General features: G+C 52.5%; 1 protein-coding gene across 1 annotated transcript in view; it reads right to left on the bottom strand.

Moving 5' to 3' along the window:
• Nucleotides 1-1,807: 1,807 nt before the first annotated feature.
• Nucleotides 1,808-26,119, bottom strand: part of ESAM (endothelial cell adhesion molecule) — a 90,821-nt gene continuing 66,509 nt past the window's right edge. The window contains exons 2-7 of the mRNA XM_048827601.2: nt 23,033-23,190; nt 17,971-18,184; nt 15,348-15,503; nt 8,081-8,203; nt 6,841-6,979; nt 1,808-4,408 (exon numbers count right to left, since the gene is read on the bottom strand). Of these exons, the coding sequence (XP_048683558.1) occupies nt 3,949-4,408; nt 6,841-6,979; nt 8,081-8,203; nt 15,348-15,503; nt 17,971-18,184; nt 23,033-23,190 (1,250 nt within the window). The 3' untranslated portion in view covers nt 1,808-3,948. The remainder of the gene's footprint in view (nt 4,409-6,840; nt 6,980-8,080; nt 8,204-15,347; nt 15,504-17,970; nt 18,185-23,032; nt 23,191-26,119) is intronic.

Raw genomic sequence — 26,119 nt, 5'->3', positions numbered from 1 at the left:
TAAGGGCTTGGCAGCTGGAAGGCAGCCAACTCCAGGCACCTCCAACGTGGGGATTGTAAAAGACTCCAGGACTATGAGGGCTTGGAAGGTCCTAGCTCAGGCCAGCTAGGCCCCGGCTGATCTGGGCTGTTGGATTCCCAGATTTTCAGCCTCCTCACAAAGGGTGGAAGATGCACAATCTGTAACTGTACATGACAAGTTCCTGAAACGAGGATGTAGAGTGAGCTACAGAGCGTTTCCCAGCATGTGACCGAATGTGAAGAAGTTCCTGCTCTGGCTGGAGTGTATCGGGACATAGAGGGTTAGCTGTGGGTTGCTATAGTCAGCGTAACTAGGGCACAAGGCAGGTGTCCCAGGGAAGCACTAGGGTTGCCAGCCCTGCAAGCCTTCCCGTTAAGACAGGAGGAGGAAGCTGCGGGACTGTGCCGAGGATTTCCGCATTCTGCCCCAGTGCCGAGGCTTCCAGAGACACCAGCCAGGCTCAGCAGCCCTACTCTACTGCCTGCTCTGGGCAAGCGGGAACAAACAGAGCTGAAACCCAGCCCCACGAACAGCCCCAACTGAGATCCCTGCAAGAGGAGTCCCTGCCTGGGCTAAATGCACCCTGGGGCAGCACCCACACCCATGAAAAGCCAATGGCCACAAGCCATTGATTCCTCACCAAAGAGTGCGGAGAAGGTCAAAGCCAAGCAGCAGAGTGAAGGGCTGGGGAGCCGGGTCCTGGCCATGTCGCCTTTCTGCTCAGAGCTGAAATGGTCCAGTGAGCATGACAGCTCTTTATCTTAGACCTCAGCTAAAGCAAACAAGTGGTGTGAAGCTCTGACTCACGCAAGAGGCGGCCACCGCTAATCGCACGCTGTGCCACACTGACCACGCTCTTGAGGGCCTGCCTCAGCAACGCCTTCAGCTCCCCGACTGCCCCGTGGCACAGCCCAGGGACCCCTCGGCACTGACAGGGGGTTTCTGGGGAAGGGGCAGTGCGCGTGTGGAGGGAAGGGGGAAGCAGGAGTCCCAGAGGAAGGCCTTGGCTCGAAGGACGGGACCCCTTCTTCCCATACAGCATCAAGGGCCCAAGGGAGAATGGCCATTGGAAGACTGGGGTCGTTCTGAAAAGGGAAAGCTGGTTCCTACAGCCAGGAAAGAACTGTGCTGGGCTGGTTAATAATTAACAGTGCTCCAAAAACCGTGCCTGCCGCTTCCACCCAAACCCCACCAGCGCAAACAGCGCTGCCCAGATAAGCCAGGAAACGGAGGGCTGGGAACAGAGTTACTAAATAATACATGCTCGGCTGGGTGGTAACGTGCAGCTTTCCAGACAGAGCTCGGCTCCTGCTCAGCGGCGTGCAGAGGAGCGGGGGTGACCTCCAAGGGACTGGTCCGGCCCGCAAGCAGCTGAATGATCCTGAGTGGGATCCCTGGGTGCTTCCGGGCCTGGCCTGGCTCCTTCTCAGGCTCAGGTTGACCATCCCCGGCTTCGACTCTCCAGGTTCTGTGGCTTCCATAATTTGGTTCAAGCTGGTCCTCCTTTCCTGCCAGCCCCTTATCTCTGAACTTTTTTTTCTTTGATTCAGACAACACTGGTTTGGGGATGAAGCAGGATAGACTGCAGTTCATGTGCCTTGGGCATCTGACCTGGCGGGGGGAGCAGTGTTGTTAACGTGGGCGATGCTGGCAGCTACTAGCGCAAAGTTTGCATACAGCTTTGTTTGCCTACAAAGAGAGCCAGCGAGAGGAGGTGGCAAAGATCCTGAGCGCTTCCTGTTTACCGCTTGCCCCGCCTCCCAGAATCACAGCTAGCTCGGCCCTATTTTAAATACAAAACCAGGAACACTTTTAATGATCACTTATGAAAAATATTACATTTTGAAATTGTACAGAAAAATAATCGTTCAGTGCCTCCCCATCGCACCCAACAGAAGGGTCTGATGGACATCTAGAAACAGCCAGCATGAGATGGATTAGAGGGTCCAGGCTGGAAGAGTGGTTAGTATCTACAGGAATAAATTATGTTATCAAAAAATAAAGCAAATACACAAGATTTAAGAAGTCCATTGAATAAATCAAAATAATAATTGCACAGTATGATTTCAAATGCTGAAGGCGTCCTTAGAAATCAGTCGTTAGGATATTAGGCTATAAGGTTATTCTAGAGTGTTACACGCAGGTTAATAGCACATGCTCACAACCATCTCCTGAAGGGAAGCCGCAGAGGCCCCGTTACCCAGGGCAGGGCCGGGCCTCGGGTTCAGGAGCCTGGGGGATCTTTACAAAGTGCAGCTCCACTGAGAGTCCCAGCGGAGGAGAACAGACCCCAGGGGAGACTCCGGCCTGCCTCCCAACACCAGGAACAGGCGGCTCTGGAGGACTCAGAGAGCAGGCGATGGGATGGGGCGGGATCCCTTGGCCTAGGCAGAACAAGTCTATGGTGTCAGTCCGGGCAAGCAGAGCCCGACACCTACCAGCCACCAGGCTGCAGCTACAAGCCCGGGGAGACCCAGAATGAGGGCAGGTCTTCACAGCAAGACTGGAGGGCAAAGCCCTTGAGTCCACACAGCCCTCCCTCAAGGACCTGCGCCTCCACCGGCTGGTGACAGGGAAGGGACTCTCTCCCCCCCCCCGACCCCATAGCTCTCGGGGACTCTCCACTAGGTCACCTCTCCCCCAGCAACTCGCTTCAGCCCCATGGCTGCTGCTCCAAGCAAGGCGCAGGCCGATCGCCACTCTCTGTGCCCCTCATGGATGCCATTCGCCAGCCACGGGTAAACTCCCTCCAAGCACTACCAAAGTGGCACCATGTGGGGTCGCACGCGGGAGGTCCCTGTCCAGCCAAAAGGTCAGAAGAAGAAGCTTAAATCCCACAGACACCATTGGCCACGCAGTCCCATCTCCCCCCAGCTAGCAAGTGGATCTTTCAAGCCCTGTGGTTATGGCTCCCTCAGGCTGGAAATAACCCAGCCTATACTGGGGTCAGCTCAGCCTTGCCCTGCCCTGCGCCAGCCCGAGGGAAGGGCAGCTCTATGTCTACAGGTTCCAGTTCTACCTGACGCTGAAATCCCTGGGATGGGTTCAGACCGTCTGATCTCAGCAGGGCTTTTCCTACAACAGTGGTTTTCAACCTGCGGTCCGCGGCCCCCTGGGGGCCCACAGACTATCGCGAAAGGTGACGATGAAAACAAGGTTCCGGACCCCAGAAAAGGCATTCTGTTTTTCTGACCAACCAAAAGTATGTGAATACCCACACCTACAGGTCAAACCCCGGACGTGCTGTTGTTACCACGCAAGACCAGGGCCTTTTGCAGTCTAAGACTTCTATGGGAGGAGTCTGTGGACATAGGTGCTGGAGCTACGGGGGTGAGGGGGGATGCCGCACCCCCTGGCTTGAAGTGGTTTCCATCATTTACACGGCTACACTGGCTCTCAGCCCCCCGCACTGTACAAATTGTTCCAACATCTATATCCGCAGAACACCGTTTGAATTTCCAAAGGGGCCCGCGCCTCCATCCAAAATTTGTTCGGGGTCGGCAGCTGAAAAAAGGTTGAAAACCCCTGTCCTACAAGAAGCGGCAGGGGCTGAAGTCCACGGCAGGAACTAGCAACACCAAAAGCAGCAGCATTCCTTCAACAAACAGTCTGCTGGCCAGCAGCCTCCCCACACGGAGGGGACCCGGGCTGGCTCCTAGCTCTCGGGGGAGTGGGCCGGGGCCGGAAGGCGTTTGGAAGGATAACCCCGGGAGCTGGCAGGGTGAGTATCTGAGGAAGCCTGTCCCTAGGAAGCTCCCGCAGTCTGTGCGTGATGCCGTGCGCACAGCTCCCCCTCACATGCTCAGCCCTGATGCCCAGGAGCTTGGAGGTGGCTTGGTCGCTATGTTTCCAGTCTGCTTTGCTTGGGATTAATAGCCATTTCCCCAGCCACTCCAGCAAACAGAGGGCACCCAAGCTGCTGGACGCTTACACCAGGGACCCTGCTTGGCTCTGGGCAGGTACCATGACGGGCACCGCACCCATTCTGGTAAGGGTAGAGGTGGTCAGCCCTTGAGGGACAGTGGGCTCCTGCCGGGGGGCCTGCGGCTGTGCCCCATTCGTCCTGTGCAGAGTGTTCCTATTGCTTGGCACAGTGCTGGGGTAATGGCTGCCGTTCATTCCTGGTGGGAAATAGAGGGGCAGGCTCTGGCTGGACAAGCTGGGAGTGGGCGTTAGGGTTCTGCTCCTCGGGTGGCTACAGGGAGGTTTGTAGCCCACTGTGCTGCCGGCGGCGGTGGTGATGGAGGCTGTGTCTGAAGCGGGCTTGGACGGGTACAGTTTGTGGTCCCGGGTCGTGTGCACGGACGACAAGGTACCATTTTTGGAGACAATGTCAGAACCGGAACTTTTAGCCCAAGAAGGGGTCTTTGGAGCAACAGCATCTTCCCTGAAAAGGAAAGCAGAGATGGAGTCAGTGCCAGGAGCCAGCGACGGCGGGCAGGGTCTCTGTGTTGTCACACTCCCTGCTGGCCTCACTCCTAGTCATGGAAGGAGCCGAGCATTACTGGAAACTCGACCTGAGACTTAAAGTACCAACATGCCTCCCAGAAAATGCTCCAATTGGGCCATTCCACCAAGGGGGGACGTATAAGCAGATGACAAATGACTGGCAAGCATTGGGTCCAGTGATCCTGAGCACAGGCTGCCTGTAGACTGGACTGCTGGGGGTTTGGACTCTGAATATTTGGTTCTGATAACAAATTACATTAAAAACATCAAAGGGACATTCAAATTGCAAAGTCAAAGCACTCAAAGTTGGGAAATGTTCGACTGAAAGCTGCTCGTGCAACCTAAAAGTTAACCTTGAGATCCATGGCACAGACCTCTACCACCCCGGCTCACAGAGCAATCGGTAGCAGTAGTTGGCTGTTATCCTCCATAGAGCAAGCACCAGTGTGTGATGAAAGAGACTTTGCCAGCAGGTTTCCCAGCTATTTTCTGGCAGCAGAGGAACGTAGAGACTCAGGACTCGTGGGTTCAATTCCAAGCTCTGGAGGGAGTGTTCCCTAGTGGTTATAGACCCAGCTACCCCCCACCCTGTCTTTCCCCCTGTCCCACTGTTGCCCCGCATTGTCTCCTGAATCCCTCTGCTTCCTCCGCACTCTGGGCTCTTGCCCCTCTTTTCCTCATGGCTCCTCCAACCTTCCTCTCCCCATATCCTGCCCCTGCCTCCTCCCAGCATTCCAATCAAGCTGGTTCCTCCCTTTCCTTCTTGGTGCCTGGGTGCCAGTGAGGGAGGATGGGACTGATTGCACAGGGAGACAGGCAGTCTGCTCTCTGCTCCTGTGCCCAGACTGCTGCAGGCCCTGGCAGCAAGAAGGAGCAATTGCAAAGAAAACCTTGCTCAGCCCCCGCAGCCCCAGGATGGAACATGCGAGTCACACTGTGCACATAGGACGGTGCATGTGAAATGTGCTCACACGTGGGAACTGTGAGGGGATGGCTCCCCCCCTGCAGGCTCCTCCCCTCCTGGGGCCAAGTCTCCCTTCCAAGGATCTAGGTCACTTCAAGCACCAATGCTCAGTGCAGATGGAATCTTCAGTGACATTAGCTGGTAAACTAAGAACTTGACTCAGCATCGTGTGAATTGAGATTTTTCACAGGCTCCTCAGTTGGCCAAGTTTGGGTAAATGTTCATAGGAATAGCAAAAGGCACGTCCGTGACCCCTAAGCCACATTTCAGACCCCTGCGCCAAAGCATGGAGGCACAGGAGCTTTTCAACTGAAAGGTTGTATGAATTTCTTTTAACATGGCCAAAACAATGTATTTTCCCCAAATCTCATTCTCAGAAATGGCTGAATTATTTTGGTTGGAACACACTTCAGTCTGAGGCAAACACCTGTCCTGGGAAAATTTCAGCCCACATGATATAAGTTTCCCATAGTTACATGCAACTGAAAACAGGGTCTTATAATGGAAAGTGTCAGGTAACCTTAACTACAGGCAGTGCTACTCGCGGTATTCATAGATTCCAAGGCCAGAAGGGACCTTTGTGATCATCTAGTCTGACCTCCTGGATAGCACCGGCCAGATAATTTCTAGAGCAGAGTTCATAGAGAAACATCCCATCTTGATTTAAACATTGTCAGTGATGGAGACTCCACCACGACCCTTAGTAAATTGTTCCAATGATTAATTACCCTCATGGTTAAAAATTTACACTTCATTTCCAATCTGAAATTTGTCTAGCTTCTTTGCTAGACAGAAGAGCCCGTTATTAAATATTCGTTCCCTTTGTAGGTACTTATAGACTGTAATCATGTCACCCCTTAATCATCTTTGTTAGGCTAAATAGATTGAGCTCCTGGAGTCTATCACTATAAGGCATCCTTTAATCATTCTTTTGGCTCTTCTCTGAGCCCTCTCCAATGTATCAACATCTTTCTTGACCTGTGGACACCAGAATTGGACACAGGATTCAAAAATAAATAAATCTGGGTTTTAAAAAAAATTGTCGTCTGTTTAACCTTTAGGTGTCTGTTTTCAAGCTTTTCTCCTCACTCCAGAGGGCTAGAAACGTTTTTTACATGAAAGCTGAGAGTCTCACAATAACTGCATGACTCTGGGAGCTGGGACTTTATTACAAACACCAAATAGCACAAGGCTCCTGAGAGTTGGCAACTCTATAACAGCATCCCCAGCCTCAAAGCAAATGGTGGTTTTGTGCCCGTGACGCCTTTCCGGCAGTTAACACTCATCTTCCCTTCCAGCAGGCGGGTCTGCGCATGCAGCTCTGTGACCCGCTGTCAAGGGGCCACGGAGGGACTATGTTTGGGACGTTTCACATGGGCTTTGCCAAGCAATGCGGGGATTCTCACTTGATCTCGTTGGCCATTTCCTCCTGCGGGTCTTTCTTTTTCTTTCGATAGACGAACATTTGGAGAACAAACAAGATAATTAAGCCGACTCCAATGAGAGACCCCACCACGGCTCCAGCAATCACGGCTGCACTGACCGCTACAGAGAACCAGAGAGAGAGAGAGAGAGCGTAGAGAGAGGAATGCCAGGGCCAGAGCAATGCAGCACCCAAGCCAGCGTGAGAGGGGCCAGCCTGGCTGGCTGCTGCACAGCAAAGCTGGGCTTCTCCCACTTGTCTCGAAATGGGGCAAGGGGAAGTGGTGGGAACAGCCCATTGCTTCAGGAGTGGGGCCATCCCACAGTACAGAAGTCCCCTTCTTTGATGTCCTCCAGGATCCTACTGGCCTTTGCTGCCATCTGAGCAGGGTGTGCTAGTGGAAACACTCAGCCAGTGTTCATTAAAGTTACGATTTGGTCACGGATTCCGTGACTTTACCGGACCTCTGTGACTTCTACGCTTCAGGAGGAGGAGGCGGGACTGTGCGCCCCTGCCCTGCAACTGGGGCTGGCTGGAACCAGGACCCTGCAGCCCCAGCCCCGCGGCTTCCGCCAGTGGCTGCAGCCGGGCCGTGCGCTCCAGCCCTGCAGTGTCCCAGGCTTGGCGGGACTGCAGCCAGGACCATGCGCCCCAGCCCTGCGGCTTTCACCAGGGAATGCAGCGTGTGGCTTCCAAGGGCCATTGCCTCCCCGCCCCCGCGGCCATGCACCCCTGTCCCGCAGCTGGGCCAGCTCTGCCCACCGCTGCAGCCACTGAAGTCAAGGCTATGCCGGGCTCGGCCTGTCAGTCCCCCCCTCCATGGGACTCCATTCCTCCCCCCTATCGAGCCCTGCCCCCGGTTATTTGTAGTAAAGTAAAGGACAAGTCATGGCCTCCATGAATTTTTATTACCCATGACCTGTTTGTGATTTTTACTAAAAATAACCGTGAAAAAGATCTTAGCCTTATTAATAATTCCCCAATCTTGTGCATGGTTCACACACTCCAGGTCTGCAGCAACATCTCCCAGGTCACAAGTACATCACATCCCTTTTGAGCAGGCTGGCATCCCTCAGCCGTTCCCAGGCTCCTCCCCTCCTGGAGCTAACTCTCCCTTCCAAGGATCTAGGTCACTTCAAGCATTAATGGCAGGTCTAATGGCCACGTCTCCTCCCCACCGAGGCTCCAGGAGTGCAGAGCCTGTGCTCAGGGAGCATACTCACGTGAATTCACCTCCAGGGTGACGTTGCACTTGGAGCTGCCGGCCACATTTGCTGCCGTACAGACGTACATCCCAGACATCTCCTTGGAGAGATTGGTTAGCATCAGGGTCCCTCTTGTGAGGTCTGCAAAATTCAGAAGAAAGAACAAGAGATCCAGAGAGTCTAAATCACTGCTCAATGACATTTCATCCCACCTGCCAATGGCGTCCAAGGGGCGCAGATGTATTAAAGCTATCAGCTGGGAGGCCGGCATCTCTAAGGGGGCAGAGTTAAGGTTGTGATCATAGAATCATAGACTATCAGGGTTGGAAGGGACCTCAGGAGGTCATCTAGTCCAACCCCTGCTCAAAGCAGGACCAATCCTCAACTAAATCATCCCAGCCAGGGCTTTGTCAAGCCTGACCTTAAAAACCTCTAAGGAAGGAGATTCCACCACCTCCCTAGGTAACGCATTCCAGTGCTTCACCACCCTCCTCGTGAAAAAGTTTTTCCTTATATCCAACCTAAACCTCTCCCACTGCAACTTGAGACCATTACTCCTTGTTCTGTCATCTGCTACCACTGAGAACAGTCTAGATCCATCCTCTTTGGAACCCCCCTTCAGGTAGTTGAAAGCAGCTATCAAATCCCCCTCACTCTTCTCTTCTGCAGAGTAAACAATCCCAGTTCCCTCAGCCTCTCCTCATAAGTCATGTGCCCCAGCCCCCTAATCATTTTTGTTGCCCTCCGCTGGACGCTTTCCAATTTTTCCACATCTTTCTTGTGGTGTGGGGCCCAAAACCGGACACAGTACTCCAGATGAGGCCTCACCAATGTCGAATAGAGGGGAACGATCATGTCCCTCGATCTGCTGGCAATGCCCCTACTTATACACTCCAAAATGCCATTGGCCTTCTTGGCAACAAGGGCACACTGCTGACTCATATCCAGCTTCTCGTCCACTGTAACACCTAGGTCCTTTTCTGCAGAACTGCTGCCGAGCCATTCGGTCCCTGGTCTGTAGCGGTGCATTGGATTCTTTCTTCCTAAGTGCAGGACTCTGCACTTGTCCTTGTTGAACCTCATCAGATTTCTTTTGGCCCAATCCTCTAAGTTGTCTGGGTCCCTCTGTATCCTATCCCTACCCTCCAGCGTATCTACCATTCCTCCCAGTTTAGTATCATCCGCAAACTTGCAGAGGGTGCAATCCACTCCATCCTCCAGATCATTTATGAAGATATTGAACAAAACCGGCCCCAGGACCGACCCTTGGGGCACTCCACTTGACACCGGCTGCCAACTAGACATGGAGCCATTGATCACTCCCCGTTGAGCCGACGATCCAGCCCCTGATCTAGTGATGTGGTGTGCAGTAGCTGTGGCGGGGCATGCGTGTGGGTGAAGGAGGAAAGGGGATGGACTGTTCAGTGGCTTAACATTACAGTGCTTTGCTTTTGTGGGTCTGTGACAGGTATGGGGCATCTTTCGCTGCTTCACACTGAAGCGGTGTGTGTAAATGTACTATATCGGAGCTTAGCCATTTTCATAAAGCGTCATTATTGAACAGTGCAATCAAATAAACGCCCCATTTGCCCAGCACTCTGGTTCACGGACCAAAACAACCCCCGTTTATTAGGGCAGCGCACAATAGTTAAAGCTAAATACCTCTTCCCCTGCTTCGAGAGCCCAGCTCCTAACAGAGCAGAGAGGACCACGCTGCTGCATCGCGAAGGAGTGCTTTGGCAACGAGGTGCTGTTTGAAGATTCATCCCAGGGCTGTTGCATCTCTGATGACTGCAGTATTCCCTGACCCGGAGCTCAGGGCATGAGAAAGAGGCCACCTGTACCACAGCGAGAGGTGTAGGTGCTTCTATGTGAACTGAGGCTCGTGGGGACGGAGCTTGTGGCAGGAAATGTCAGAAATTTAATCCCCCTTCGAAAGGGCAGAGTGCGCGCTGTGGCCCTTCCTGGTGCAGAAGGGGTGTTTAGCCACTTTATCCACAGGTGCAGGAGCTTGCAGCCCTGCTAGCAGACCAGTGAAAGCGTCCAGCGTCCCACACCGCTGGGTTTCTTTTAAGAGAGATGTTCTCTAAACCATGCAGACACTGCGGGACAGGGCGGGGGGGTGGGTGGGATGTTTTCCACGAATCCTGCCCATTGCCAGCTTGGCCTAAGAGGAGACAGCGCTTGCAGAGCCCGTGTCGCCTTTCCGTCCCTGCGGCGGCACCCAAAGCGGCACCCACGTTTCCGACAGAGCCCGTCTGACACGCTACGTATCGGTGTAAGCCTCGGGGCAGCCTCGGAACCCTGCACCGGGGACCACAGGCTCGGGGGGCTGGGGGGGTTGGCCCTCCCCAGAGCTTTGGAAAGGAGCTGCAAGATGGCAGCGATCGTCTGCCGCTGGAAACAGGCCACAGCAGCAAGTGCCAGCCTGGCGGACAGCCATTCACACAGAACAAACCTTCCAGCATGTGGCTGCACCCAGGGCACTCCTCAGCTTCCCATCTGCTCCAGTACAGAGCACGATCGGGAGAGGCAACATCCCCAGTCAGTAACCAGAGCCAGCTGCCAAGGCAAGACCCTCCCTGCCAGCATCAAGGGAGACCGAACCAGGGCCCTTCGCTCTACAGTTTGCTTCCTCTGTCTGACACAGCCCAAGCCTGTTGGCCTTTAGCACTTGCAATCAAGCCTATTTATTCTGCCAGGCTTTTCGGGGGAAGACGGGAGGGGCAGAAAGGAGGTATCAGTCTGGGGTGGGGAGTAATACCCCGTGGCATAGTGATTTCTCAGGGGGTGAATTACTCGATTAACGGAAAGGCACACTAATACATTTCTGTTGGCCTCCTTAGGTTTGCTTTGTATTAAGTTTATTGTACACATCTGGCAGCTGCAGGGTTTATTTAGATTTCTGCGTGTGCCTTAAGCTGCAGACCGCGGTAGCCAGATGGGTTTGGCACCACGGTTAAACTCAGACTCTAGCCAGGGCCACGAGATCGGAGCCCCATCAGCAGCCTCCAGCTGTCCAGGTCTCGCCACGTCCACACCGCAATTAAAGGACGGAGACGCACCGGAGCTAGCTTTGATCTCGCTAGCTAGGGAAGCATAAAGCACAGGTGGCCATGCGGGCTCTCCAAGCCCTCCCGAGACCTGGGTATGTACTCGAGCGGCTAGCCCATGCTGCCGCAGTCACACTGGATCAAAGCTAGACTGGGGCCATCTACGCTGACTGCAGTGAAGACAGGCTCCTAAGGTCTCTCTGGCTAATCTCAGTGCCGTGCGGAGTTGTGCAGTCAGAAACCTAGGGGAGTCTGAGCAGCGCCAACCGTCCTGGGGCCCACAAAGGCAGACCGTCAGAAACCTAGGGGAGTCTGAGCAGCGCCAACCGTCCTGGGGCCCACAAAGGCAGACCGTCAGAAACCTAGGGGAGTCTGAGCAGCGCCAACCGTCCTGGGGCCCACAAAGGCAGACCGTCAGAAACCTAGGGGAGTCTGAGCAGCGCCAACCGTCCTGGGGCCCACAAAGGCAGACCGTGCCGCACTCCCCCACGTCGAAACCTCAGGGAGCAGCAAAGGCCCGGCTTGTGGTGACTAGCCCGAGGCACAAAGGCCGCGCCGTGGGACACCCCCCTCGCTTTACACTGCACTCAGCACGTTATTAAGCTACGCTGACGCCAGCGACACTGTTTCCATAGGAACTGATGTATTTCAAAGAGGAGAAGAGGAAGGGGTCTGAGTGGGAGGGGGGACAAGAAAGGACCCACATAAAACCAGCTGCACAATCACCACAGGCGATGCTGGCAGCGAGAGACTACACCCGCGTCCCCGCCTCACACCTGTGCTGGCTCTGCCGACTGTAGGGGCTACGGGACACAGGGCCCGAAGGGTGCGGCTACAACGCAAATTCAGATGTGACTGTCACGTGGTCGGCACACCCGTGTCCGCGTGAATCTAGCGAGCACAAGTAACCAGAGCGGAGTGGACCCTGCACCAGGCTAGCGACCCGAGCAGATCCACAGAGGGGGTTTATATGGGGGCAGATAGCCCACGCTGAAGCCTGTGCCATCGAATCAGCACTACCCGTGGTTATTCGTGCTAGATTACAGCTGGCACGGCTATGCCAACCCACGCGACGATCACAAGCCCCTGCGCAGGGCAGATGGACCCGGAGTGACTTGAAAATTTCACACCTTCCCCACCCCCCTGGCAATAGCCCCTCCCCTCGTCACACTTCGCCAGTTAAAAAGCTGTGCCCGTGTCTCCTCTGTTCGTACAGCACCTAGCGCCACAGGCTCTGATCCTAACGGAGGCCCCGAGGACTGCGGTAATAATGAATAAGGCTAGTGATGCTGTGGTGACGGGGTGCAGACCCTGATGGGAAGCAGGATACGTTTTCTGGCTGACGACCTGCTGGATGAGTTACCCAGGGCTGTACCTAATCACCCACGAGTCTCTGGGAGCCATCCGAGCCGTTCAGCTGTTTTCCCCAAGAGGCTAGGAATAGAGGAAACATTCCGCAGCCGGGCCTTGGAGTCAGGAGCCCAGTTCATCCCAGGCACAATCTCACCGACTCCAGGGGAGTTATGCTAGCGATGCATTTGGCTCCAGATGTTCGTTCCCTCTGCACCAACCTGGTAGCCTGATGGTTTGTGCTAAGCATTGGCACTTGTAACGCCCCTGCAAAGCAGTCTGTGTCGTCTGTCCGGCCCACTGAGCCTCCACTGCTGTTTGCAGACATGTGAGGAGGGGAAGATCCCGACAAGCAACCCACCCTCTTAGCATGGCGTAGAGCCCAGCCGGGGGCAGGCACAAGAGATGGCAAGTGGCAGCGAATATTGAAGCTCAGGGAAGTGTCCTAGGACAGGCCCCATCTACAGGGTTATTGCCTGGAGGGCTGAGATGCTACAAGTCAGGAGGTAGTAAAGGAAAAGGAAAGCCAAGAAACAGCTAACGTGCCGTGGCTGTAAAGCGGGACACTAGTAAAAATAAACAGAGCAGGTTTTAGGGAGCCAGGGCTCCATGTGAAGCAGCAATGAAGGAACGAGTGTATTTCAAGACGGCTGTGAAATGTCAGAAGTTCTGTTGTCAACTGGAATGACACTCATCCCGGAGGTCAGCCAAAGCGCTCCCAACCCTCTCTTCCATGGTAACAAGAGAAGCATAATTAGTGTCACTTTGGCCAAGCGGTTAGTGTAAGGCTGATGGTGGGGGGACAGCCAGAGACAATGAGCCCGCACTGACGCTTGCGTGGGGTTGTGACGAATTATGTTATCTGCCAGAATTGTTACTGTGCTAAAAACTAAGTAGAGACACAAGGTGGGTGGGGTCATTTTTTTACTGGACCAACTTCTGTTGGTGAGAGACACACTTGGTCCAAGAAAAGCTATGACCTCACCCACCTGGTCTCTGTAATATCCTGGGACTGACACACCTACAACCACCATGTAGGGCAGTGACTCTTCAAGAACCTGGCTGGGAGTCAGGCCTCCTGGGGTCCATTCACAGCTTTGCCATCTACTGTGAGACTCTGGGGTGTCCTTTCACCTCTCGGAGGTTCAGCAACTTCCCTATGAAAAGGGGAGAATCCCTGCCCCACTTCACAGAGGTATTAGCTTAACGGCTATGGAAATGCTTGGAGATCCTTCGGTGTAACGAGCTATTGAGTGCACGTTGTATTCTCCTCCCAGGCTGACTCAGGAGTCACACCCGTACCTGTACGTTTCCATGAGCATATTAAAATAATTTGTTAGAGAGGCCCAAGCTAAACCCCCAATCCAACAACCCCAAACCTTTCCTAGCGGGGGTTGGGAATACTAAACATCCAAGGCTGACTCTGATCTCTGCTCTAGAGCCAATCAAGAACGGAGATCAGAGAAAGGCAGAGAAGTCCAGGAAGCCGCTGCATGCGGAGAACCAAGCATGGCAACGGTATGCAACCGCCTGACAAGCGACCAAGGATGTGCTGCACGCCAGGTGGGTGAGCGCGCGCCACCAGGGGAGGGCACGTTGCTGTGAGAACCTGCCCTTTTACATTTCCTGACTTCTTCCCTTTATAAAACAGTCATCCAGTATTTAATTAAACACAAGAGCTGACATCAGGAGCAGGGGGGGACAATGCGAATTAGAAGGAACGACAATGACTAATAGAACTCCACTCCCGAAGAGGTCCAGCTTGTGTAAATCCCCAGGCAGTGGAAGAGGAATGCCTGCTACGCTATGCTGTGTGCTTGACAGAAATCTAACTAGTTCAAATGCTAAATTCACTCATCTGACGTCTCTTCCCCCCGAAAGCCCCACTCGGTGTTGGGAGGATCAGTATCACTGCAGCGTCAACTTAGATCAGAGACCCATCATGCTAGGTGTGGGATACGTACACATTCATCGTCGAGCTTGCAATCTACATAGACAGGACAAAGGGTGGGGGAAAGGAAGGGTTGGGAGCTGAGGCCAGAGACATTCAATGACTTGCCCACAGCCACTCAGGGCGTCGGTGACAGAGCTGGGAATTCAACCCAGATCTCCCTCCTCCCAGTCCCTGACTTAACCACAATGCTGCCCTTCCCCTCTGTTATACAGTCACTACCCTTCTGAATCAGGGTCCCTGTAAGGAACACACGTGACTTCCGACAAGGCAGAGAGAGAAGGGAGGATCAGATCAAAAAAGGGAGTTTGAAAGATTCCATCTGTTACTGAGTGAGGACTCCCTGACCTTTTCTTCACCCCTCTGCAGCTCTGGATGTGGCAGCTCGTGAAGTTCCCAAGCAAATCCCCTGACTGCGTGTGCTCAGAACAGTCACTTCCTGGGCTGCCGTTTTCCGTGCTCGGGCTCTGCCCAAATGGGGATTTTTTTAGCTTGAGAATTCAGCCCAGTGAGGTCCAGCCGTTTCAGAGCTGGGAGGGAAGTCAGAGTGAACACAGCATTCTCCCCAAGTGGTGGGGACGCCGAGAGATGCACATTCCCCCACGTGACTGGCCCAGCTGGGTAGGAATGGAGCCAGGTGCACACACACAGGAGAACACACCCGTTAGTTTAATGCTGCAATGCTACCCCCTGTGCCTGGTACACGTGTGCAGCTGTTTGATAGCACGGAACGCCTAGTCCATGGACCTGCTCCAAGCTGGCCACAAGCCAGGCAAATGCCACAGGGAAGCCAGCGCCTGGTGATAATGATCCTCCTCCCCTTCTCCCACATTGCCCCAGCCTCTCAGACCCCTTGGTGAGAGCATCAGGGTTTCCTGCCTGCACCCCGGCAGTGCCACGATCCTGGTGCACTCAGGGTGGGGATTCCTACCTTGGGCTGGTGCGAAGAAGACCTGGGTGTTGGGGGCAGTGCGCTGCCAGCTGTACTTGGGGCTGGGCTTGCTGAAGGATGACTTGCAGCTCATGGTGACGTTGCCCCCAAGGTAGGGTTTCCCCTGGATCTGGCACGTTGGGGGGGATGGAGGAACTGGGGAGAGCAGGAGGAGAAGACGGGTTAGTGCCTTCCGAATGTGGACATCATTACAGGGCCTATTTCCAGCTGTAACTTGCAAAATGAAACAGCGCCATCTATTGGCCGCAGGCAGCACGAACAAATCCGTACTGACAGGTTTCAGAGCAGCAGCCGTGTTAGTCTGTATTCGCAAAAAGAACAGGAGGACTTGTGGCACCTTAGAGACTAACCAATTCATTTGCGCATAAGCTTTCGTGAGCTACAGCTCACTTCATCGGATGCATACTGTGGAAAATACAGAAGATGTTTTTATACACACAAACCATGAAAAAATGGGTGTTTATCACTACAAAAGGTTTTCTCTCCCCCCACCCCACTCTCCTGCTGGTAATAGCTTATCTAAAGTGATCACTCTCCTTGAAATGTGCATGATAATCAAGATGGGCCATTTCCAGCACAAATTCAGGTTTTCTCCCCACCCTCCTCAACAAATCCACTCTCCTGTTGGTAAGATGACAGGTTTCAGAGTAACAGCCGTGTTAGTCTGTATTCGCAAAAAGAAAAGGAGGACTTGTGGCACCTTAGAGACTAACCAATTTATCTGAGCATAAGCTTTCGTGAGCTACAGCTCACTTCATCGGATGCTCAAATAAATTGGTTAGTCTCTAAGGTGCCACAAGTCCTCCTTTTCTGTCGGTAATAGCTTATCTAAAGCGATCATTCTCCTTACAATGTGTGTGATAATCAAGGTGGGCCATTTCCAGCACAGATCCAGGGTTTAACAGGAACGTCTAATCCAGAGCAGTCACGTAAGCTTGAAGCCTGTGCCCCCAGGCCCCACTATCCTAGCCCTGGCTCTGCTGTCACCGTCTGTTATTGTGAACAACCCAGAAAAGCACTCTGGCTCCAGAGGGATCTGCAATGCCCAGGAATTCGTTCATTTCCCTAAAGCACCAATGCAAGCAAACAGCACAGCATCCGCGGTATCCCATGATCCAATGGCAGGTTTACTGCAGTGAAACCAACCTCTTATCTGGTCAGGTGAGAGGTGCCTCACTGTGCCAGGCCAAAGGGCAGCAACAGCCAGATCCTGCGAGCTGTCCACAGACAACAGCAGGGGATGGAGTGGTGCTGAGGTTCTGTTTCAATGTTTATTTCTGAACTGTCAAGACTTCCCACACATTCAATATTGCTACAGTTCAAGATTTATGCCAGGCCTAGTGCCACACGGTGCAACAAGCCACTCAGGTAACTAGAATGAGAGACATGCTTCTAAATCTCCTAGGCTGTTTGGAAAGTCTCAGTTACAACATCAGAACACAGGCATTGCCAGACCGGATCAGACCCAAGGTCTAGTTAGCCCAGTATCCTGTCTCTGACAGTGGCAGAGGGTGGTGTAAGAACCTCACAGCATGATGCTGTGTTGTGATCTGCCCCCACATTAGGTCTCATCCGGATCACTAGCAGTCAGAGACCAGCCCAAGACCTGAAGCAGGAGGTTTAATACCTTCCCAGAAAACTTCTTGGCATTAACTATGGTAACCCTGGGTATTCTAGGTGTCCACATAAATGGCCAATCCCTCTTTGATTCTTGTTCAATTCTTGGTGTCAATGCCATGCTGGGGCAGCAAGTTCCAATGGCTAACTATGCACTGAGTGAAAAAGTATTTGCTTTTATTGGTTTTGAATTTGCCACCTTTAAATTACAGTTACTGTCCCTTTGTTTGTGTAGAACAGAAGCTCTCAATGTACCTTCTCTAGACTATTCATTATTCAATACACTTTCTGTGTCCCTCCCTTATTCATCTCCCTTTTAACATAACAATCCCAAACTTTAGATTTTCTTTATAGATTCTCTGTAAGGTGTACGAATAGCTTACATTTCTCCCTCAAATTTAGTACCATTAAATTTAATTGGACTTCATGTTACCCCTTCCCCTAAGCTTGGTTTGTGTCTCTGAGATGTCTCACAATCCTTTATGGTCCTGAACAACCCAAATAACTTTGTCTCATCTGCAAATTTTGTTACCTTACTGCTCCCCCCCACCTTCGCTTTCTGGATCATCAGTAATCGATTCGGGACATATCACCCTGAGGCACTTGCTCTTTACCTTCAGCCATGAGGTTTTATGTTAGTGCATCGGGCTATGGGGTGTGATCATGACAAGAGACCCTGTCCAATTCTCCTTTTTACATTGCACTCATCACCATGGTAACCGACTGTCTTAGGGCTCCGGACCACAACTCTCCATTTCTAGACAATTAAACTCACGTCTGTTTCAGGAGCAGTTTTTAATCTTTCATCTCTCCCCCCCCCCCAGCAGCCAGCCAAGACGCCCACTGCAGGAGGTGCTGTCACTGACTGCCCAGCATGGAGCTGCACGTCCCATTTGGGGCCACCCTGGTGCCTTGCATCAGCCCCCACAGCCCCAAAAGGGCACATCTGGGGCTGGGAGGGAGAGCGCGAGGACCCAGAACTTACCCAGAACGGTGAGGTTGATGAGTCCAATATTTTTTCCGTTGATGGCATCTTCGTCCAGAATGTTGACCGTGCACATGTATTCGCCAGAATCCATTTCCTGGGTGTTGTTAATGGCAATGGAAATATTGAAGGAAGGCATGGGGTGCACAAAGCCAGTCCGGTTCTTCAGGTATGTCTCCTGCACTTTCACCGTCCCGTCCATGTACGTCAGTATCTGAAAAGGGAGAGAGGAGAATACAATGCACCTGGGAGTCCTGCAGCCGTCAGGGGGCAAAGGAGTGGTGCAAGGGAGTTGCTTTGGCTTCAAGAGGCTCATCTCCAGATTGCATCCGAACCGCTAATCACCTGGGCCAGCGGGCGTGAAGAGGCAGCTTCACGGCAGTCAATCCTCATGATCAATCCCTCTGTGGATTAGGGCTTGGGAAGCACACAAAACACAAGGGAAGCAAAAGAGAGCAACAAGCATGACCCATGGAGGTGAGGGTAAGGAATGGTGGAGGGACTAAGGGAGCTAGGACAGAGGAGACTCTGGGACGGGGCTGATGAGGGCACCAAATACTTTCCAGGGATCAGCATCGCTGAGAGAGGGCAGGACAAAGAGTAAACACGGGGAAGCCAAGACTATGCAGCGTGCAGCTGAACATCCCGACGCTCCCCAGAGTGCTGCGCTCCCAAGGTTCCAGTGAAATAGAACAGGAGAGGGAGAGAGAAGTGGGCCAGGGAGAAAACGCCCGGTGCTCAGATGGCTTCTGGAAACAGGAGCGGTGCAGAGATTTCGGAAGGCTGTTCCAGAGAGTGGCAGGAGCTGCAGGGAAGAAGACTCCCGCACCAGTCGGGGGAAGCCCAGGGCTAGGTCAGGGGAGGGAGTGAGGCAGGGAGTGAGTGAGAAGATCTAGTAGGTCACCTGGGCTTTAAATCAAGGAGGGGCTGGATCTCGCCATGACCGTGCAGTGCCACCGAGGATGGGGTCACACGGCTTTCACACGACAGAAGGTGGGCACAGCAGAAGCATTTTGCACATGCTGCCCAATGGAGAGCTGGTAGGTGGGAAGGCCAGTGAAAGGAGCTCCTGGGAGAGGAAAGCCAGCAGGAGGACACAACAGAGGTGGGGCTGAGGCGGACGCCCAGAGGCGATGGTAGACAGTGGAGTAAATTTAACAGCCATGACCAGCACAGCAAAAGCACAGACTCCCCAAAGGAGGCGCCGGCGGCCGAGCCACCATCGCTGCAGGGCCGCGAGCAAGCACGGCTGGTGAGCAGCGTGGCAGAGTGCAGGATGGAGCAGGAGCCACACCTCTAACAAAGGTCACGCGAGGCCTGAGCTCAGGTGGGGGCAGAAGGAAAATGAGAGTAGAGAGAAGCTGGGGGACAAAGCAGTTTCTGCTGGACTTCAAAGGGCTCAGATCCATGGTGGCCGGGATCCGGAGAGTCCAGAGCGACCAAAGCCACTCACGGGACCGAGCCATTTCAACCAAACCCTCCCGCTGGACGAGCGAGAGCTCTCCTCTCTCAGCGTATGGGAAGGAGTCACGATCCAGGCTCAGCAGTTCATCAGCTCCTGCAGCCTGTTCCCCACCTGACGCGGTAACAGTCTGGCACCTCACAGCGATGACGCTGGGTTGCTGTGGGGGTGGCAGGACCATCACAGGGACGGGGGAGCCTGATGGGCTCTTGAATCCAAACAAAAGCAGAATAGCTGCCTAGACACTGGCACCATAACGTCACAGCTGTTCCTCCAAGAGTCCCAAGGTGAGGATGCTGCTCTGGACCGGTGTGTGACTCACCTGTGCAGGTACCGTTGGGTCAGCACATATTTAACCAGCCAGAACACTAATATTTGACTATTGTTGCCCACAAGTCAAGCTACACTACAATGTGTGGCAAGTTCTGTTCTCGGGGCTGGTGACTTAGCCATGAAATGTGCTGTGGGGTTGGTGCCGAACCAAGATTTCATTAAAAAAAGGGCAGCCATCAAACTTCGGAAGCATCCGTATATTTCTTGGCTTAGGGGACCTTCCTAGCTTCTGAGCTGGTTTACTTTTCCAGCTCCTGGTTCATAAAGACCCAGTGCTGCTTTATCGGTGTCATAACTGCTGTTCTCATGAGTTTTTCGTGAAACACGGCGGTTCTGACACCATCCCTCCCCCTCGTTATGGGAGAAACCCACGTGAGGATAGGGGGCAAACTGGAAAAAAAAGTGGTAAAACTCTGCCAAGCTCCACCCACTTTATTCAATATCAGCCCCCACTGAGTCACTGCTGATGACCGAGTCCTCACAAATGAGCTCCCAAGATAGTGATGATCTCTGACCCTTCCTCTCCTTTCCTACATGAGGAATGAAGTAGTTAACAATGGTGACCATTAAATCTCCATCACTGGGCACTGAGTTAACCCTTCACTGGGAACAAGGGGACAATTCACATCTCTACAAGTGATCGCCCTTGGTTCTCTGCGGACTCAGGTAGACATCTCTGCATCAGTCACACTGGTGACACATCAGAGGCAAAGAGCATCCCCTGTCTCTCAGCCATGCTTTCTTTACTTAGTACACACAAGACATATGTTAAAAGAACATTTCAGTTGCAAAGTCAAGAGCCCAGGAGTTGGGAAATGCCAGAACGAAGGCAGCCCATGCACAATGGGGCAACCCTTCAAATTCTGAACATGCACCAGGAATCCACAGATTACAAAATTCAGAGACGTCAGTGGGACAAACCTGGTGACACAGATCACAGCAGCTCTCCGGCTGCCAGGGGCTGCGACTAACGTATTGCCTCCGCTCTAGGACTGGCACAGCCCGGCGACCTGGCAGTTCTGGGAGTGAGGGAGGTTGACTCTCTAGAGGGCGAACCCTTGGACAACACCAGGAACCCTCAGCACACCGTCAATGTTGCAATGGAATCAGCTCCTCCCTTGGTGCAAGCCAGCGTCGTGACAGGGACCGCGGCGGAGCGATGTCTGTTTGTGCAGGCAGAGTCACCCCCAGCAGGTAGCAAAGGGTGGGCAGGGAGGAGCAGCATGGCCTGAGGGCAGGAGACCGGAGACAGGAGGGTGGCCTGCATGCAGCACAGGAGAGGAGGACAAGACAGCCTCAGAGCCTAGAGCCCAGGGCAGCTTTTAGTCAGGCCAGGTACCCATAACAACTGGGGGGTGAGGGAAGGGAGCACTTTGAAAGGGCAGTGGCAGAGCAGGTCTGGTACAGCACAGGGAGGTCCCTTCCCTGTGCTCTCCCGACCCCTTCGTGCACACACTAGCCTGGCCCAGCTCCAGCTGTCCCTGCGCAGAACCCTTCCTATGGGCTCCTCTCACTTCTCACAGGCCTGGTGAGGCTGTAATGGGTCCCTCCCATCCCTCTCCGGCCCCAGGAATCTCTGCCCCCCCGGCTCCTCCTGGCGACGTAATACACTGCTGTCTGTGTCAGCGATCTGGTGAGCTTGTCGTACACCGCTCCCCGTGGAGATTCCCCCAACAGACACTCCTTTGTGCTTGAAGTCAGAACAAGCAGATGGAAATAAAAGCTAGTCAAGTAACAAACCGGCTCTGTCGAAACCGGGCGGTGCAACACCAGGAGTCGGCAGCACTTGAAAAATGCCACCCTCCCCACCCTCACACACACACTTTCCTCGGCGTTTGGAAAGCCCTGCTCACACCAATGTGTTGCAATGCCTGGGACAAGGCCTTTTGTCTCACTGAACAGGCTTCTCCTCCACAATGATTTATCCCCAGGGTGTACGGGAGGCCCAGGTATTGCAGATGCACCCAGGACATCTTTTGGGATGACGGGAGCCCTGTTTTCTAGGACTAGGCAAGGAAAAGTACAAGGGTTTCATCAGAAACATGCGTGAACCTGGGTCGCGTTTACCTGGGAGGAGCCAGAGCGGTTCCGTGAACAAATCTCACCGTTCTTGCATGGACATTTTGGAAAAGTTTCTGAATGGGAGGAGCTGGTGCCTCCAGAATCCACATTGTCCAGTCCTGGAATTGAACCCAGGACAGGAAGCTGGAAGACCCCAAGTTTTATCCCCACCTCTGCTGCCGACAGCCTTCTACAGAACTTGGCAAATATTTCCTTGCCTCCCACAGCCCCAGTGACATACGTGCCCACCTCCGTTTTACAGACAGGGTCCCAGACTCAGGGGCGCGGGAATAATTTGTATAGTGGGGGGTGCTGAGAGCCACTGAACCAAACTGTAAACCACGTCTATGATGGAAACCACTTCAAGCCAGGGGGTACGGCAGCTCCCCCTGCATTCCTACTTCCAGCGCCTATTCCCAGACCGAATGACCTGTCTAAGATGAGCAGAGCTGGTGCAGCCGTGTCAGTCCCGGGATCTTAGAGAGACGAGGTGGGGGAGGTAACATCTTCTATTGGAACAACTTCTGTTGGGGAGAGAGACGGTTTTAAGCTCCACAGAGCTCCGCTCCAGATCAGGGAGCATCACAGCTAAATACCAGGTGGAGCAGATTTATTTAGCTGTGACGCTGAGAGTACCTGTCCCAGCCCCGAAGAAGAGCTCTGTGGGGCTCTAAAGCTCATCTCTCTCCCCCACAGAAGTCGGTCCAATAAAAGATATTCCCTCCCCCACCTCGTCAGTCTAAGTTGACACAGAGACAAGAGGAGAAGCCAGGCCCGTGTCTAAGCTCCTAGGCCACTTTCCAGGCAAACACCTAGCTTCCCCGAGGGCTTGTGGGCACCAGAGCACGCAGCTAGGCAGGGCTCCATGACCTATGCCACAGCAGCTATCGAGAGAGCCCACACTGGACGCACTCATTCACTGTCACACTTGCCCCCCAACGAGGTGCGGGTCACCATCACTGACTGCAGCTCCCTTAGCTCCCAGCTCCCCCTCCCAACCGAACAGGAGCACGGAGGAGCCAAGGGAGGGGAGCTGGTAGCTGAAGTGCAGCCAGCAGCTGACACTCTCACCCTGTGGTCACCAGTGAAGCATCTCCTCTCGCTGTGAGGCTCCTCGCCAAGCCCCCAGAGCGCCCCAGTCAGGCACAGCCGGAGCCCTGGGCTCCCCTGGGTGGTGTCCGCCTCTCTGGCCCCCATGCCTTTTACCTGCAAACGATTGGCTCCAGGTCTCTCAAGGACCCACGAGACATAGGGACTCTTCTGAGAGGTGCTCGTGTACCAGATCGGCAACACCACCCTCTGCCCTTGGATCGTAGAGATAGAGGCTTGTCCCACTCTGACTTCCAGTAGCGCCGAAGAGAGACCTGCAGAGAGAGAGAGAGAAATTCAGTACTAAGGGTGCATCCTGACTCCCAGGAACCAGCCCTACTACATCCAAAACTGAGCATCAAACCCCAGAGCCCCCGGGCACCCACTGAGATCCCAGGATCTTGCGGTGCACCAGGCGCAAGAGAAGGGGACGCTCCACAGCTGACATCACTGACCACTCAGAACGACGTGAAAGAGATACCGTAAATGATACCTCGCACTGCAATAGCACGTGTAATCGGAGGCTCTCAAAGCACAGTACTGACCCTAGGTAGCCATCACCGGGGTGCCATGCTTAAGGGCTGCACTGAGTTTGTGCAGTATGACTCCTTTGTCAGGCTTGAAAACAAGCGTTAAGGGGACGTGGGTGGCATGTAGGGTCATGTGTCCCCCCAGATTTGCTGCTTGGCTTGGACTGAGCATGCTCAGTAACACTGCTGAAGCGGGCTGCCCTCACTCCGCTCCCCCACTATTGGGGGACACAGGTCGTCTCCTACCCTCCCGGCACTTCCTCTCAGGGTAACAATTTCGTTGTCTGGAAAGTTACGAGCAAATCCGTGCAGGAGTCTACGACCTGCACCTGAAATTTCAGAGCTGGAGCCCAACATTATTTTGCGCCTCACTAATTTACACACAGATTTTGTTTTTAAACACATGAAACTGTGGACGGGTGACTCCTCTGAACAATAAACCCCAAACCTAGTTTATGCATGGACTAGTTTTATAAAAACCATCAGAAACAAGGAAGCCGTGAGCATCGGTCATGATCTATCTTGTGTGTACCCATCACTGTAGTAGGTGAGTGCCTCACAGTCATCAGTGTATTTACCCTCCAATCGCCCCTGTGAGGCAGGACAGTGCTGCTGTCCTCATTGTACAGATGGCGAACAGAAGAATGAAGAGGCAAAGGGTCTGTTTACATCAATCACATTTATAACATGGAAACAGAATGAAGTCCAAACCAGGGATATAGCAATAAAACAAGCAATTTAAAACAAGCAATTTCACAAAGCTGAAAACAATTATGCGCCAGATCCACTGAGGGAAGAATTTAATCAGAGACACATGAATGATAATTGGGAATTGTTTAAGAACACTTTACTAGAAGCCCCAAAAGCCACAATCAAGGAAGGAGGCCATATTAGTTTAAAAACTGAGCTGGTTGAGAGGGAGAAGTGAAGGCAGCTATAAAAATAAAATATATAATAAACAGAAGCAAGGGGAAGTCAACGGTAATTAATATAAATCAGAAGCTAGGAATTGTAGAAAATTGATAAGGGAAGCAAAGGACACAAGGAGAAATCTATGGTCAGCAGAGTTATGGATGATATGAAGGAGTTTAAGTATATTAGGAACAAAAATAATCCTGCCAACAATATTTGTCCATTGCTAGATGGAAATGGCAAAATTATAAATAATAATTCAGAGAAGACAGAATTGTTCAATAAATATTTTTGTTCTGTATTTTGGGAAAACACAGATGCTGTAGTCATATCATATAACAAAACTCTTTTCATTCCACTGGAATCTCTGGAGGAAGTTAAACAGAAGCTAGTAAAGTTAGACATTTTAGAATCAGCAGGTCCAGATAACTTGCATGCAAGAGTTTTCAAAGAGCTGGCTGAGGAGTTGATTGGACTATGAATGTTGATTTTCAACAAATCTTAGAGCACTGCGGAAGTTCCATAAAACTGAAAGAAGGCTAATGTTGTGCCGTTATTTAAAAAGGGGAAACGGGATGACACAGGTAATTATAACTGATCAATTTGACATCAATCCCAGGCAAGATAATGGAACATCTGACATGGGACTTAATTAATAAAGAATTAAAGGAGAGTAATATAATTAAAGCAAATCAATATGAATTTATGAAAAATAGATCCAGTCAGATTAACTTGATATCTTTTTTTTTTGGCTGAGATTACAAATTTGGCTGATAAAGGTAACAATGCTGAGGTAATATACTTCGATTTCTGCAAGGTGTTTGACTTGGTACTGCATGACATTTTGATTAAAAAGCTAGAATGATATCAAATTAACACGGTACACATTAAAGGTGTTAAAAACTACCTAACTGGCAGACCTCAAAATGGAACTGTAAACAGGGAATCATCATAGAATCATAGAATATCAGGGTTGGAAGGGACCTCAGGAGGTCATCTAGTCCAACCCCCTGCTCAAAAGCAGGACCCATCCCCAATTAAATCATCCCAGCCAGGGCTTTGTCAAGCCTGACCTTAAAAACTTCTAAGGAAGGAGATTCTACCACCTCCCTAGGTAACGCATTCCAGTGTTTCACCACCCTCCTAGTGAAAAAGTTTTTCCTAATATCCAACCTAAACCTCCCCCACTGCAACTTGAGACCATTACTCCTTGTCCTGTCCTCTTCATCACTGAGAATAGTCTAGAACCATCCTCTCTGGAACCACCTCTCAGGTAGTTGAAAGCAGCTATCAAATCCCCCCTCATTCTTCTCTTCTGCAGACTAAACAATCCCAGTTCCCTCAGCCTCTCCTCATAAGTCATGTGTTCCAGACCCCTAATCATTTTTGTTGCCCTTCGCTGGACTCTCTCCAATTTATCCACATCCTTCTTGTAGTGTGGGGCCCAAAACTGGACACAGTACTCCAGATGAGGCCTCACCAATGTCGAATAGAGGGGGATGATCACGTCCCTCGATCTGCTCGCTATGCCCCTACTTATACATCCCAAAATGCCATTGGCCTTCTCGGCAACAAGGGCACACTGCTGACTCATATCCAGCTTCTCGTCCACTGTCACCCCTAGGTCCTTTTCCGCAGAACTGCTGCCTAGCCATTCGGTCCCTAGTCTGTAGCTGTGCATTGGGTTCTTCCGTCCTAAGTGCATAAAGCAGGTGTATTTCTAGTGGGGTCCAACAGGGGTTGCAAGGTGTTGACCCAAAGC

This window comes from Caretta caretta, chromosome 22, assembly GCF_965140235.1.
Source record: "Caretta caretta isolate rCarCar2 chromosome 22, rCarCar1.hap1, whole genome shotgun sequence".
Taxonomy (NCBI): Eukaryota; Metazoa; Chordata; order Testudines; family Cheloniidae; genus Caretta; species Caretta caretta.
The sequence above is the reverse complement of the archived record's forward strand: the minus strand, read 5'-3'. Positions and strand labels throughout refer to the sequence as shown.